This window comes from Salvelinus sp. IW2-2015, unplaced genomic scaffold (assembly GCF_002910315.2).
Source record: "Salvelinus sp. IW2-2015 unplaced genomic scaffold, ASM291031v2 Un_scaffold2874, whole genome shotgun sequence".
NCBI lineage: Eukaryota > Metazoa > Chordata > Actinopteri > Salmoniformes > Salmonidae > Salvelinus > Salvelinus sp. IW2-2015.
The window spans coordinates 79,128-95,683 of NW_019944174.1; the positions used below are offsets into that span (position 1 = coordinate 79,128).

General features: G+C 42.8%; 1 protein-coding gene across 2 annotated transcripts; it reads left to right on the forward strand.

The window, feature by feature from the left end:
• Window positions 1–798: 798 nt before the first annotated feature.
• On the forward strand, window positions 799–11,010 carry LOC112074909 (histamine N-methyltransferase). 2 transcript variants are annotated; one of them, XM_024141986.1, is made up of 7 exons: window positions 799–954; window positions 1,118–1,257; window positions 1,352–1,404; window positions 1,729–1,836; window positions 2,078–2,208; window positions 7,747–7,840; window positions 10,420–11,010. In XM_024141986.1, exons 1-7 carry the CDS (start codon window positions 814–816, stop codon window positions 10,770–10,772), a joined length of 1,020 nt encoding a protein of 339 aa, XP_023997754.1. In that variant the 5' UTR covers window positions 799–813; the 3' UTR covers window positions 10,773–11,010. The 2 variants fall into 2 exon arrangements, with proteins under 2 accessions (XP_023997754.1, XP_023997755.1); XM_024141987.2 differs by having other exon boundaries at window positions 947–973.
• The last annotated feature ends 5,546 nt before the right edge of the window (window positions 11,011–16,556 follow it).

Below are 16,556 nucleotides of genomic sequence, written 5' to 3' on the forward strand. Positions count from 1 at the left end.
CATGTTTGGATGCCAGCCAAAGGCAGAGGAGTACAGTAGGGGAGTATGGGCTCTATTCAATACGTATTGCATAAGTCAAATCAAAGTTTATTTGTCACGTGCGCTGAATACAACAGGTGTAGACCTTACAGTGAAATGCTTACTTACAGTCTCTAACCAATAGTGCAAAAAAAGGTATTTGGTGAACAATAGGTAGGTAAAGAAATAAAACAACAGTAAAAAGACAGGCTATATACAGTAGCGAGGCCACATACAGACACCGGTTAGTCAGGCTGATTGAGGTAGTATGTACATGTAGATATTGTTAAAGTGACTATGCATATATGATGAACAGAGAGTAGCAGCAGCATTCAGGGTTACAGCGTGATTGAAATGTAAAGGCAATGTCCCCACATTAGCAGAGACTACATTCACGGTGAATGCTGCATATATTGGTTCAATCTGAAATGACCTTTTCATTTCTATCACGCCATCTGTAGCGCTTCAGCAATACAGGTTGAATAGAGCTGAGAGACTTGCCACTGTAAAGTATAGTTTATGTATAGTATAACATGTCAGCTAAAATAAGGCAATGCATTTGTTCTCAATCCATTCCTTGTGTCCTTCAAGATGCTTAACATAGCCTTTCAGTGTGTGAAATGACTGTTTGTTGGAAAAAGAAAGAAATAATGAATGTAGATGTGGTTGAAAGATGGATTAACTTTGAGAGAGGTTGTGCTTCGGGCACTTTGATTTGGTTCTGGAAATGGATCCATGGATATTTGARTCATAGACTGGATGGGAATGGAATGTGACAGCACAGCTGCATGGACTATGAACAGACCAGTACTGTGCATACAGACAGTCTGTCTAGTTATATTATTGGGGACAGAGTCCACCCTGCCAGAGGGAGCGAGGGAGGGCTTTCAGGTCTACTCAGGAGAGGCTTCTCATTTCTCTGTACACTACAGCAAGGTAATCAATGCTTCTCACGGTACTTTCTCAACTGATTGATCTTGATGATTTATATGAAATATGTTGAATTGTGACATATAGATGTAGAACTTAAAATAACAGTATTCTATGATGATGCTAACTGCATACTAATGTTAATGTCAGTTGGTCTTTACATCAACAGGCTGCAGCCATGAACACTGTGAAGCCAGCGGGGTACGAGGGCCGTTATGTTCAGGGGTTCCAGTTTTACTTGAAACACTCGGAGGAACACAAAGCCATCCTTGAGTATGTTGACAAGGTTCTCCCTGGAGAGTTCACCAGGTAATGATTTATAACTCATCTAGTTTGGTTAGTACATTACTAAAGATCATCTGGGATATATTTACAGTAAAATGTTGTCTTTTGATTTCTGTAGAATTGGAGAGGGGAAATCCAAAATGGATGTTCTAGGTGTTGGAAGTGGTGGCGGTACGTAAATTAATCTGAGTTGCCCTCATCTATTAATACTCAACTGTTTCTCCAGATTTATACCACTACAGTGACAGTCTATATAGTCCTAGTAATACTAGTATAGAATTATACAGTCCCTCCAGTTTTATATGGTAATATTGCTGTGATTTGACAGTTTTGTGGTAATAGAGCAGTGATTGGTCAAATGTGCAAGCCCTCACATAATATGCAGGGAATTGTTGATTTTGCAGCACGTTCTACGATCGTGTCCTGCGGTGGACTGATTATGGCTTCATGGTTATAATGCTATGGTGTTCTAGTTAAAGTATTATGGTATTTCAGGGGAGATGGATGCCCACATCCTGTCTATTCTACAGTCTAAACTGCCAGCCACCCCTCTTACTGCAGACATAGTGGAACCCAGCATCCAACTCACTGACAATTTCAAAGGTACTGATTTATTTCACATTTATTTATACAGGGACGTCACATTGAGATTGGTGTCTCTTTTGTAAGGGAGACCTGATTCTCAAAGAGCTACAGGTCAAAGAGCTACAGATTCACGTCTGCATTGTCATCTGTTCCAGGAGTTATTGTGATACCATACAGAGTCTGTGTATTTGATCATCATGACTTTGATCAAATACTCTCACTAGATGTTTTGCCTGTTTGTCTTGTAACTGTTTTGTAGCGTTAGTGAAAAAGACTCCCAGCCTTCAGAAGATCCCATTCTCTTGGCACGCCATGACGTGTGGAGAATATGAGAAACAGGTCAAAAACAAAAGAGAGATCAAAAGATTTGACTTCATTCACATGATTCAGGTAAAAGGCTTGACTATATTCACATGATTCAGGTAAAAGGCTTGACTATATTCACATGATTCAGGTAAAAGGCTTGACTATATTCAATGATTCAGGTAAAAGGCTTGACTATATTCAAATGATTCAGGTAAAAGGCTTGACTATATTCACATGATTCATGTAAACGGCTTTAGTTAATACACATGATTCAGGTGAAAGGCTTGATATACACATGATTCAGGTAAAAGCTTGACTATATACACATGATTCAGGTAAAAGGCATTGACTATATTCACATGATTCAGGTAAACGGCTTGACTATATTCACATGATTCAGGTAAACGGCTTGACTATATTCACATGATTCAGGTAAACGGCTTTAGTTAATACACATGATTCAGGTGAAAGGCTTGAAGTTGCTGTGGAAATACCCCAGTGATCTTAACCAGTCAACAATGGCGCCGACAGAGGGCTGCCTTGCTTCTAGTCCTTAGTATTTTGTTTTTTTGTGTATTATTTCTTACATTGCTAGCCCAGAAAATCTTAAGTGCTATTGCATACAGCCGGGAAGAACTATTAGATATCAGAGCGGCGTCAACTTACCAGCACTACAACCAGAAATACGACTTTCCCGAAGAGGATCCTTTGTCCGAACTACCCAGGGCATTTGAACTGATTCCAGAGGCTGAGCCAAAACAACGCTGCCAGAGAAGAGGTAGACGGAGCGGTCTTCTGGTCAGACTTCGGAAGCGCACACACCACCCACCGCTTCTGAGTATATTACTCGCTAATGTCCAGTCTCTAGTTAACAAGGTCGACGAAATTAGGGCAAGAGTTTCTTTCTAGAGAGACATCAGAGATTGTAACATACTCTGTTTCACGGAAACATGGCTTTCTCGGGATATGACGTTGGAGTCGGTACAGCCACCTGGATTCTTTGTGCGTAGCGCTGACAGGAATAAACATCTCTCCGGAAAGAAGAAGGCCGGGGGTTGTATGTTTCATGATTAACATCTCATGGTGTAATATATATCCTACCAATTAGACATTCAAAACTGTAATATCTTATGTTTCCCCGAGTTGTGACTGAACGACGACATTAACAACATACTGCTGGCGGGTTAGACACTCTATTGGCAGCCTCTGGTAAGACACGGGGCGGCGGCCTATGTATATTTGTAAACAACAGCTGGTGCACAATATCTAAGGAAGTCTCGAGGTTTTGCTCCCCTGAGGAAGAATATCTCAAGATAAACTGTAGACCACACTATCTACCAAGAGAGTTTTCATCTGTATTTTTCGTAGCTGTCTACATACCACCACAGACCGATGCTGGCACTAAGACCGCACTCAATGAGCTGTATACCGCCATAAGCAAACAGGAAAACGCTCATCCAGAGGTGGAGCTCCTAGTGGCCGGGGACTTTAATGGAGGGAAACTTAAATCAGTTTTACATAATTTCTATCAGCATGTTAAAAGTGCAACCAGAGGGGGAAAAAAACTCTAGACCACTTTTACTCCACACACAGAGACGCTTTCAAAGCTCTGCCTCGCCCTCCATTTGGCAAATCTGACCATAATTCTATCCTCCTTATTCCTGCTTACAAGCAACGATTAAAGCAGGAAGCACCAGTGACTCGGTCATTAAAAAAGTGGTCAGATGAAGCAGATGCTAAGCTACAGGACTGTTTTGCTAGCACAGACTGGAATATATTCTGGGATTCTTCCGATGGCATTGAGGAGTACAACACATCAGTCATTGGCTTTATCAATAAGTGCATTGATGCCGTCGTCCCCACAGGATTGGATTACAGGCAACATTCGCACTGAGCTGAAGGGTAGAGCTTCCCCTTTCAAGGAGCGGGACTCTAACCCGGAAGCTTATAAGAAATCCCGCTATGCCCTCCGATGAACCATCAAACAGGCAAAGCATCAATACAGGACTAAGATCTAATCATACTACACCAGCTTCGACGCTCGTCAGATGTGGCAGGGCTTGCAAACTATTACAGACTACAAAGGGAAGCACAGCCGCGAGCTGCCCAGTGACACAAGCCTACCAGACGAGCTAAATAACTTCTATGCTCGCTTCGAGGCAAGTAACACTGAAACATGCATGAGAGCATCAGCTGTTCTGGACGACTGTGTGATCACACTCTCCGCAGCCGATGTGAGTAAAACCTAGACAGTAACCTGTCTAGCGGAACCCCCTCGCCAACAGCCAATGAAATTGCAGGGCGCAAAATTCAATCAACAGAAATCTCATAATTCAAATTTCTCAAACATACAAGTATTAGACACCATTTTCTCGTTAATACAACTACAGTGTCCGATTTCAAAAAGGCTTTTTCGGCAAAAGCAGAACATATCATTATGTTAGGTCAGCAACTAGTCACAGAAAGCATGCAGCGATTTTCCAACCAAAGAGAGGAGTCACAAAAAGCAGAAATAGAGATAAAATGAATCACTAACCTTTGATATTCTTCATCAGGTGACACTCCCGGGACAACATGTTACACAATACATGTATGTTTTGTTCGATCAAGTTCATATTTATATCCAAAAACCTCAGTTTACATTTGGCTTTGCCTCCAAAACATCCCGTGAATTTGCACAGAGCCACATCAATTTACAGAAATACTCATAATAAACATTGATAAAAAATACAAGTGTTATTCACAGAATTAAAGATATACTTCTCCTTAATGCAACCGCTGTGTCAGATTTCAAAAAAACTTTACGGAAAAAGCACACCATGCTATAATCTGAGTACAGTGCTCAGAGCCCAAATAAGCCATAAAGATATCCGCCATGTTTTGAAGTCAACAGAAGTCAGAATAACATTATAAATATTCACTTACCTTTGATGATCTTCATCAGAATGCACTGTTTGATAAAGTTCCTAATTTATGTCCAAACACCTCCTTTTTGTTAGRGCGTTTAGCCCAGTATTCAAAATATGAGGCGCGATCACTAGGAGCAGACGAAAAGCCAAAAAGTTCCGTTACATTCCGTAGAAACATGTCAAACGAAGAATAGAATCAATCTTTAGGAGGTTTTTAACATAAATCTTCAATAATGTTCCAACCGGAGAATTCCTTTGTCTTCAGAAATGCAATAGAACTCAAGCTAACTCTCAAATGAACGCGCATGGTCAGCTCGTGGCACTCTGGGAGAGACCTTACTCAATCCCCTCTCATTCGCCACCACTTCACAGTAGAAGTATCAAACAAGGTTCTAAAGACTGTTGACATCTAGTGGAAGCCTTAGAAAGTGCAATATGACCCCATTGACACTGTGTATTCGATAGGCCAAGAGTTGAAAAACTACAAACCTCAGATTTCCCACTTCGTGGTTGGATTTTTCACAGGTTTTTTGCCTGCCATATGAGTTCTGTTATACTCAGACATCATCCAAACAGTTTTAGAAACTTCAGAGTGTTTTCTATCCAAATCTACTAATATTATGCATATATTAGCAACTGGGACTGAGTAGCAGGCAGTTTACTCTGGGCACGCTTTTCATCCAAACGTGAAAATGCTGCCCCCTATCCCAAACAAGTTAAACAGGTCAACATTCACAAGGCCGCTGGGCCAGACGGATTACCAGGACGTGTACTCCGAGCATGTGCTGACCAACTGGGAAGTGTCTTCACTGACATTTTTAACCTCTCCCTGACCGAGTCTGTAATACCAACATGTTTCAAGCAGACCACCATAGTCCCTGTGCCCAAGAACACAAAGGTACCCTGCCTAAATGACTACCAACCCGTAGCACTCACGTCTGTAGCCATGAAGTGCTTTGAAAGGCTGGTCATTGCTCACATCACAACCATTATCCCAGAGACCCTGGACCCACTCCAATTTGCATACCGCCCCAACAGATCCACAGATGATGCAATCTCTATTGCACTCCACACTGCCTTTTCACACCTGGACAAAAGGAACATCTATGTGAGAATGCTATTCATTGACTACAGCTCAGCGTTCAACACCATAATGCCCTCAAAGCACATCAGGGTATGTCCTGGATGGCATGAAGCTTGACCCCGTGATATACAGGGCCGTACGCACTCCCTTCTGTAGCGCCTTGCGGTCGTAGGCCGAGCAGTTGCCATACCAGGCAGTGATGCAACCCGTCAGGATGCTCTCGATGGTGCAGCTGTAAAACCTTTTGAGGATCTGAGGACCCATGCCAAATCTTTTCAGTCTCCCGAGACGGAATAGGTTTCGCTATGCCCTCTTCATGACTGTCTTGGTGTGCTTGGACCATGTTAGTTTGTTGGTGATGTGGATGCCAAGGAACTTGAAGCTCTCAGCTTAGTCCAATACAGCCCCGTCGATGAGAATGGGGGCGTGCTCGGTCCTCCTTTTCCTGTGGTCTATGATCATCTCCTTTGTCTTGATCACATTGAGGGAGAAGTTGTTGTCCTGGCACCACACGGTCAGGTCTCTGACCTCCTCCGTGTCTCATCGTTGTTGGTAATCAAGCCTACCACTGTAGTGTCATCCGCAAACTTGATGATTGAGTTGGAGGCGTGCATGGCCACGCAGTCGTGGGTGAACAGGGAGTACAGGAGAGGGCTCAGAACGCACCCTTGTGGGGCCCCAGTGTTGAGGATCAGCGGGGTGGAGATGTTGTTACCTACCCTCACCACCTGGGGGCGGCCCGTCAGGAAGTCCAGGACCCAGTTGCACAGGGCGGGGTCGAGACCCAGGGTCTCGAGCTTGATGACGAGTTTGGAGGGTACTATGGTGTTAAATGCTGAGCTGTAATCGATGAACAGCATTCTCACATGGGTATTCCTCTTGTCCAGATGGGTTAGGGCAGTGTGCAGTGTGGTTGCGATTGCGTCGTCTGTGGACCTATTGGGTCGGTAAGCAAATTGGAGTGGGTCTAGGGTGTCCGGTAGGGTGGAGGTGATATGGTCCTTGACTAGTCTCTCAAAGCACTTCATGATGACGGAAGTGAGTGCTACGGGGCGGTAGTCGTTTAGCTCAGTTACCTTAGCTTTCTTGGGAACAGGAACAATGGTGGCCCTCTTGAAGCATGTGGGAACAGCAGACTGGGATAAGGATTGATTGAATATGTCCGTAAACACACCAGCCAGCTGGTCTGCGCATGCTCTGAGGACGCGGCTGGGAATGCCGTCTGGGCCTGCAGCCTTGCGAGGGTTAACACGTTTAAATGTTTTACTCACCTCGGCTGCAGTGAAGGAGAGCCCGCAGGTTTTGGTAGGGGGCCGTGTCAGTGGCACTGTATTGTCCTCAAAGCGGGCAAAAAAGTTGTTTAGCCTGTCTGGGAGCAAGACATCCTGGTCCGCGACGGGGCTGGTTTTCTTTTTGTAATCCGTGATTGACTGTAGACCCTGCCACATACCTCTTGTGTCTGAGCTGTTGAATTGCGACTCGATTTTGTCTCTGTACTGGGACTTAGCCTGTTTGATTGCCTTGCGGAGAGAATAGCTACACTGTTTGTATTCGGTCATGCTAGTCTAAGTGATAACAGTATTTCTCTTCCATCCTCAACCTCACATACATCCCTATTCAACCCCATAGATGCTCTACTACGTAGATGACTACCCAGGAACCATCAAGTTCTTCCACAATCTTCTGAAGGAAAACAGCAAACTGCTCATAGTTCATGAAGCAGGTTAGTATACCAGTTCAGTAACACACTGTATAATATACAGTAACATATAATGTATAATATAAAGTATGGTAACATATCATGTATAATATACAGTAATATATCATGTATAATACATAGTATAGTAGCATATAATATATATATATATATTATACAGTGCAGTAACGTATAATACACAGTATAGTAGCATATAATATACAGTACAGTAACATATAATATATATATTATACAGTACAGTAACATATAATGTATAGTAGACATTAACATGTATAATGTACAGTAAGATATAATGTATGTTATACAGTAACATATAATGTATAATATACAGTACCAGTCAAAAGTTTGAACACACCTACTCATTCCAGGGTTTTTCTTAATTTTTACTATTTTCTACATTGTAAAATAATAGAGAAGCCATCAAAACTATGAAATAACACATATGGAATCATGTACTAACCATAAAAGTGTTAAACAAATCAAAATATATTTTATAATTGAGATTCTTCGAAGTAGCCACCCTTTGCCTTGATGACAGCTTTGCACACTCTTGGCATTCTCTCAACCAGCTTCATGAGGTAATCACCTGGAATGCATTTCAAGTATCAGTACAGTACAGTAACATATCTGTACAGTACAGTACAGTTACAGTACAGTAACATATCAAATATAATATACAGTACAATAACATATAATTCCAAATTTACAGTACAGTAACATATTCTATACAGTACAGCAACATATCATGTATAATGAGTAACATATATATTATTATAACATATATATGGGGCGGCAGCTAGCCTAGTGGTTAGAGTGTTGGACTAGTWACCGAAAGGTTGCAAGATTGAATCCCCGAGCTGACAAGGTACAAATCTGTCGTTCTGCCCCTGAACATGGCAGTTAACTGTTCCTAGCTGTCATTGAATATAAGAATTTGTTCTTAACTGACTTGCCTAGTTAAATAAAGGTAAAATAAAAATACAAATAATGAATACGACTCAAGAAGACTCGAGGATGTAATTGCTGCCAAAGGTACTTCAACAAAGTACTGACTAAAGGGTCAGTACTTTTTTTTATAGATTTGCAAAGATGTGTAAGGAAAAAGGGAAATAAACGATTATCTAATAACTTAACTTAACAAAATGTGGAAAAAGTCAAGGGGTCTATACTTTGCGGATCCACTGTATATTGTATAATATTCAGTAACAATGTATAATACACAGTACAGTAACATAATGTATAATACACAGTACAGTAACATAATGTATAATATACAGCTACAGTAACATAATGTATAATATACAACAGTACAGTAACATAATGTATTAATATACAGTACAGTAACAATGTATAATATACAGTACAGTAACATAATGTATAATATACAGTACAGTAACAATGTATAATACACAGTACAGTAACATAATGTATAATATACAGTACAGTAACATAATGTATAATACACAGTACAGTAACATAATGTATAATATACAGTACAGTAACATAATGTATAATACACAGTACAGTAACATAATGTATAATACACAGTACAGTAACAATATATAATACACAGTACGTAACATAATGTATAATATACAGTACAGTAACATAATGTATAATATACAGTACAGTAACATAATGTATAATATACAGTACAGTAACAATATATAATACACAGTAAAGTAACATATGTATAATATACAGTAAGTAACATAATGTATAATATACAGTACAGTAACATAATGTATAATATACAGTACAGTAACTAATGTATAATATACAGTACAGTAACATAATGTAAATATACAGTACAGTAACATAATGTATAATATACAGTACAGTAACATAATGTATAATATACAGTACAGTAACATAATGTATAATATACAGTACAGTAACATAATGTATAATAACACAGTACCAGCAACATAATGTATAATACACAGTACAGTAACATATGTTTAACATACAGTAACATATAATACACACTATACAGTACAATGACATAATGTAACATATGTATAATATACAGTAACATATAATGTATAATATACAGTAACATTTAATGTACCCTATACAATACAGTAACATAATGTATAATATACTGTAACATATGTATAATATACAGCACATTAACATAACGCGTATAATGTACAGTAACACAATTGATAATGTACAGTAACATGTGATATATAATGTACAGTAACATGTGATATATAATGTACAGTGCATTATTATATAATGTATAATGTACAGTAACATATAATTCATTATACAGTAACATCTAATGTATAACAGGCAGTACAGTAACTTGTAATGTATAATATACAGTAACGTATAATGTATATACAGTACAGTAATATAATGTATAATATACAGTACAGCAACATATAATGTATAATTTTCAGTACAGTAACAATGTATAATATACAATACAGTAACATGGGCTACAGACTCTTTAGCAGGGTAGTCACCTATAGTATTGGTTGCAGATGTATACAAATGTCCTGGGGTTTGTACAGATGGTTATAAATATTAAAATATATCCTCCATTATTTCACTGTTCTCTATCATACTATTTCCAGCTGGCAGCGGCTGGGACACCCTGTGGAACACCCACAGGAAAGAGCTCTGCACCAAGTCCATCTCTGACTACCTGTCTGCTGGAGACATCAAGGTTCATCTGGAGCGGCTGGGGCTTAAGTATGACGAGCACCTCATCCCGAACACCATGGACATCACAGACTGCTTCACTAATGGGGATGAGATGGGAGAGCTGCTGCTGGACTTCATGACAGAACAGGACCACTTCCACCAGTCTCTGACCCCTGACCTTAGAGCAAGCATCCTGGACCTTCTCCGGAACCGATGCAGCACAGAGAAAGAGGGCAGGATACTGTTCGACTGCAGCTTGAGTTGTCTCCTGGTTTACTCCTGAACCATGTGTGGTGTTTAATGAGAGTACCCAGAGTCATACGAAGAGATCTACTGTACACAGTATATGGCTCTGAGTTTGTCTATGTTCATTTATTGTCACCTGGCTAAGTGGCTATAGTGCACTATGTAGCAAAGCCTATACCTATATATCTTCTGCAATACAACATGTTGCCTTTCTATCTTCAAACCAAATTGTTTTTCAGTGTTTTCAATAAAAAATGTCCTCTCATTCTTTCAAATATCATGCTCTATTTTGTTACAAATATCAGATACATGCCAAGGCCAGTAGATGGAGCCATTAGTCCACATAGCAAGGTAAAGGAAGATACCTAGTCAATTGTACAACTGAATGCCTTCAACATTAAACCTAACCAATCTGAATCAGAGAAGTGCGAGGGGCTGCCTTAATCGACATCCTTGTCTTCGGCAGCCGGGGAACAGCAGGTCAGTAGATGGAGCAATTAGTCCACATAGCAGGCCAGTAGATGGAGTCATTAGTCCAGATAGCAGGCCAGTAGATGGAGCCATTAGTCCAGATAGCAGGTCAGTAGATGGAGTCATTAGTACAGATAGCAGGTCAGTAGATGGAGTCATTAGTCCAGATAGCAGGTCAGTAGATGGAGCCATTAGTCCAGATAGCAGGCCAGTAGATGGAGTCATTAGTCCAGATAGCAGGTCAGTAGATGGAGTAATTAGTACAGATAGCAGGTCAGTAGATGGAGCCATTAGTCCAGTATGCAGGTCAGTAGATGGAGCCATTAGTCCAGATAGCAGGTCAGTAGATGGAGTCATTAGTCCAGATAGCAGGCCAGTAGATGGAGTCATTAGTCCAGATAACAGGCCAGTAGATGGAGCCATTAGTCCAGATAGCAGGTCAGTAGATGGAGTCATTAGTCCAGATAGCAGGTCAGTAGATGGAGCCATTAGTCCACATAGCAGGCCAGTAGATGGAGTCATTAGTCCAGATAGCAGGCCAGTAGATGGAGTCATTAGTACAGATAGCAGGTCAGTAGATGGAGTCATTAGTCCAGATAGCAGGTCAGTAGATGGAGTCTTAGTCCAGATAGCAGGTCAGTAGATGGAGCCATTAGTCCAGATAGCAGGTCAGTAGATGGAGTCATTAGTCCAGATAGCAGGCCAGTAGATGGAGTCATTAGTCCAGATAGCAGGCCAGTAGATGGAGTCATTAGTCCAGATAGCAGGCCAGTAGATGGAGTCATTAGTCCAGATAGCAGGCCAGTAGATGGAGCCATTTCTCCAGATAGCAGGCCAGTAGATGGAGTCATTAGTCCAGATAGCAGGCCAGTAGATGGAGCCATTTCCCAGATAGCAGGTCAGTAATATGGAGTCATTAGTGCAGATAGCAGGTCAGTAGATGGAGTCATTAGTCCAGATAGCAGGTCAGTAGATGAGTCATTAGTCCAGATAGCAGGTCAGTAGATGGAGTATTAGTCCAGATAGCAGGTCAGTAGATGGAGCCATTAGTCCAGATAGCAGGTCAGTAGATGGAGTCATTAGTCCAGATAGCAGGTCAGTAGATGGAGTCATTAGTCCAGATAGCAGGCAGTAGATGAGTCATTAGTCCAGATAGCGCCAGTAGATGGAGTCATTAGTCAGATAGCAGGCCAGTAGATGGAGTCATTAGTCCAGATAGCAGGCAGTAGATGGAGTTATAGTCCAGATAGCAGGCCAGTAGATGGAGCCATTTCTCCAGATAGCAGGTCAGTAGATGGAGTCATTAGTCCAGAAGCAGGTCAGTAGATGGAGTCATTAGTCCAGATAGCAGGCAGTAGATGGAGTCATTAGTCCAGATAGCAGGGCAGTAGATGGAGTCATTAGTCCAGATAGCAGGTCAGTAGATGGAGTCATTAGTCCAGATAGCAGGCCAGTAGATGGAGCCATTAGTCCAGATAGCAGGTCAGTAGATGAGCCATTAGTCCAGATAGCAGGTCAGTAGATGGAGTCATTAGTCCACATAGCAGGCCAGTAGATGGAGTCATTAGTCCAGTATAGCAGTCAGTAGATGGAGCCATTAGTCCAGATAGCAGGCCAGTAGATGGAGTCATTAGTCCAGATAGCAGGTCAGTAGATGGAGTCATTAGTCCAGATAGCAGGTCAGTAGATGGAGCCATTAGTCCAGATAGCAGGTCAGTAGATGGAGTCATTAGTCCACATAGCAGGCCAGTAGATGGAGTCATTAGTCCAGATAGCAGGTCAGTAGATGGAGTCATTAGTCCAGATAGCAGGCCAGTAGATGGAGTCATTAGTCCAGATAGCAGGTCAGTAGATGGAGTCATTAGTCCAGATAGCAGGCCAGTGATGGAGTCATTAGTCCAGATAGCAGGCCAGTAGATGGAGTCATTAGTCCAGATAGCAGGTCAGTAGATGGAGTCATTAGTCCAGATAGCAGGTCAGTAGATGGAGCCATTAGTCCAGATAGCAGGCCAGTAGATGGAGCATTAGTCCAGATAGCAGGTCAGTAGATGGAGCCATTAGTCCAGATAGCAGGTCAGTAGATGGAGTCATTAGTCCAGATAGCAGGTCAGTAGATGGAGCCATTAGTCCAGATAGCAGGTCAGTAGATGGAGCCATTAGTCCAGATAGCAGGGTCAGTAGATGGAGCCATTAGTCCAGATAGCAGGTCAGTAGATGGAGCCATTAGTCCAGCTAATACGCCAGGGTTCGCGACCACAAGGAAGCCCAAAAGACAGCCCAGTTTTTTGGGGGGGGCACATGGGGTGGTCGTCGGAACCTGGGAGTGAGCCAGAGCCTGTGTGGGAGTCGATAGAAGAAGGCAATGAGAGATACCGGAGAGAGGTTGTGGAAAGGAGTATGCTACAGCGCAGGTGCGTTGAAAAGCGCCTTCTCAGCCCGGCACCATCTGTGCCGGCTCTACGCACCAAGTCTCCAGTATGCCTTCACAGCCCAGTACGGCCTGTGCCAACTCCTCGTACTCACCGTGCGAAGTGTGTTAAAGTTCCGGTACAATTGATGCCGGCTGTACACACCAGGTCTCCAGTGCGCTTTCACAGCCCAGTACGTCCTGTGCCAGCTCTTCGCACTTACCGTGCGAGGTGTGTCATCGAACCGGTACAATTGATGCAGGCGTGGAGAGCATGGAGAGAGTGAACGCATTTCAGCCGTGCGTAATTTGCCGACCACGGTAAAGGAGGTGCAGCGATTTTTAGGGTTTGCCAATTACTACCAGAGATTTATCTGGGGTTTTGGCCAGGTTGCTGTGCCCATTACCTCATTGCTGAAGAGGGGTCCTGTAAGGTTGCAGTGGTCGGCTGAGGTGGACAGGGCCTTTGGGCAGCTAAGAGCTCTGTTTACTTCGGCTCCAGTGCTGGCCCATCCGGATCCCTCTTTGGCATTCATAGTGGAGGTGGACACGTCTGAGGCTGGGATAGGAGCTGTGCTCTCACAGCGCTCGGGCACGCCACCGAAACTCTGCCCCTGTGCTTTCTTCTTGAAGAAGCTCAGTCCATCGGAGCGTAACTATGATGTGGGGGACCGGAAGTTGTTGGCTGTGGTTAAAGCGTTGAAAGCGTGGAGACATTGGCTTGAGGGGGCTAAACACCCTTTCCTCATCTGGACTGACCACCGCAACCTGGAGTACATCCGGGCAGCGAGGAGACTGAATCCTCGTCAGGCAAGGTGGGCCATGTTTTTATTTGTTTTGTGTTTACCTTATCCTACAGACTAGGTTCCCAGAATAAAAAGGCAGACGCGCTGTCCAGACTGTATGACACAGAGGAGCGGCCCATGGATCAGACTCCCATACTCCCGGCCTCCTACCTGGTAGCGCCGGTCGTGTGGGATCTGGATGCGGACATTGAGCAGGTGCTGCATACGGAGCCCGCTCCCCTCCAGTGTCCTGTTTGGCGTAAGTACGTTCTGTCTGCTGTCCGTGCCAGTTGATCTCTTGGGCCCACACGTCTCCCTCCTCTGGTCATCTGGGGATTGGTCGGATGATGCGCTGTCTGACTGGGAAGTACTGGTGGCCCACTTTGGCAAAGGACGTGAGGGTTTATGTTTCCTCCTGCTCGGTGTGTGCCCAGTGTAAGGCTCCGAGACACCTGCCCAGAGGTCAGTTAAATCCCTTACCCGTTCCACAACGACCTTGGTCACATCTGTCAGTGGATTTCTCTCACAGGGAAATACCACGATCCTGGTCGTTGTGGATCGTTTTTCTATGTCCTGTCGTCTCCTCCCTCTGCCTGGTCTCCCTACGGCCCTACAGACTGCGGAGGCCCTGTTTACACATGTCTTCCGGCACTCCCTCTTATTATCGTATTAACCCCTCGTTCCATGTGTCTTTCCTGGTGGCTGGTCCGCTCCAGGAATCTGAGGTGCGGGAGGTCCCTCCGCCCCCTTTGGACATTGAGGGGGCCCCGGCGTACATCGTTCGTTCCATCCTGGATCCGAGGCGTTGGGTGGGGGGCCTTCAGTACCTCGTGGAGTGGGAGGGGTACAGACCGGAGGAGAGGTGCTGGGTTCCGGTTGCAGATATTTTGGATCCTGAACTACTGCGGGAGTTTCCCTGTCGCCGGCACACCGCTGGAGCCGCGCGTCAAGGGGGGGTACTGTCACGACTTTCTAACCATCGCCGCTCCATTTTTCATATATCCGTTTGTCTTGTCTTGTTTTCATACACACCTGGTTTTCATTTCCCCAATCAATCTACTTGTATTTAACCCTCTGTTTCCCATCATGTTTTGTGTGTAATTGTCTTCATGTCAAGTGATGTTCGTTAAGCGCTTTACTTTATTGTTCCGTTTTTTGAGCGCGTTTGTTTTGTTGTGCTCCCGGTTTGGAACTATAATAAAGGGAGCTTTATTTAACCTCTTAGTGAATAGGGGGAGCTGTTTTCACTTTGGGGAAAAATCGTGCCCAAATTAAACGGCCTCGTACTCTGTTCTAGATCATACGATATGCATATTATTATTACTATTGGATAGAAAAAAACTTCTGAAGTTTCTTAAAACTGTTGAATTATATCCTGTGAGTTAAAACAGAACTCATTTGGCAGCAAACTTCCAAACAGGAAGTGAAATTCTGAAAATGGGGGCTCTGTGTAATGCCTTGCCTATTCAATTGCCTTTAATTTATGGATCTGTATGCACTTCATACGCCTTCCACTAATGTCAACAGGCAGGTAGAATGTTGAATGGGGGTCGTAGCTTGATGTGAACCGAATGAGAGCTTTTGGAGTACAGGTCCGCCCTATTGGCAGTATTCAGCTGCGCACCAGGGAACACGACATTGTTTTTCTGCAATCCGTTAGTATACACGACGAAATGCTCGTCTTCGACGTATATGGATACATATTGAGAAAAAATCATAAAGATGGATTTTCAACTGAGTTTACCAGTTTATTCGACGTTTATTGTGACTTTTGGAATTTTTTGTTCCATGCGCAAGCTTTCATGGACACGGTTGAGCACCATTATGCTAGCCAAAGTTGCTAATTCGACAGAAGAAATGACATTCTAAACAAAACAACGATTTATTGTGGAACTAGGACTCCTTGCACTATATTCTGATGAAGATTCATCAAAGGTTAAGAGAAATTTATGATGTTATTTCGTATTTTGTGGAATATGTTGGCTCCAACATGGCGGGCTGGGCGAATATTGCATGCTGTACTTTTGTACTAAAGTTATTTTTTTAAAATCTAACACACTGGTTGCATTAAAACCCAGTGTAATCTTTCCATTTTGTACAACAAAAATGTAATTTTTTAGCAAGTTTCATGATGAAAGTTTTTTGGTTAAGAAATTAA

Excerpts from the sequence above, each read along its gene's own strand:
- LOC112074909 (XM_024141986.1), top strand. The coding sequence starts at position 814 with ATGAACAGACCAGTACTGTGCATACAGACAGTCTGTCTAGTTATATTA. Across the intron at positions 955-1,117 it reads TCTCTGTACACTACAGCAAG|GCTGCAGCCATGAACACTGT; the intron begins GTAATCAATGCT and ends TTACATCAACAG. Across the intron at positions 7,841-10,419 it reads GCTCATAGTTCATGAAGCAG|CTGGCAGCGGCTGGGACACC; the intron begins GTTAGTATACCA and ends TACTATTTCCAG.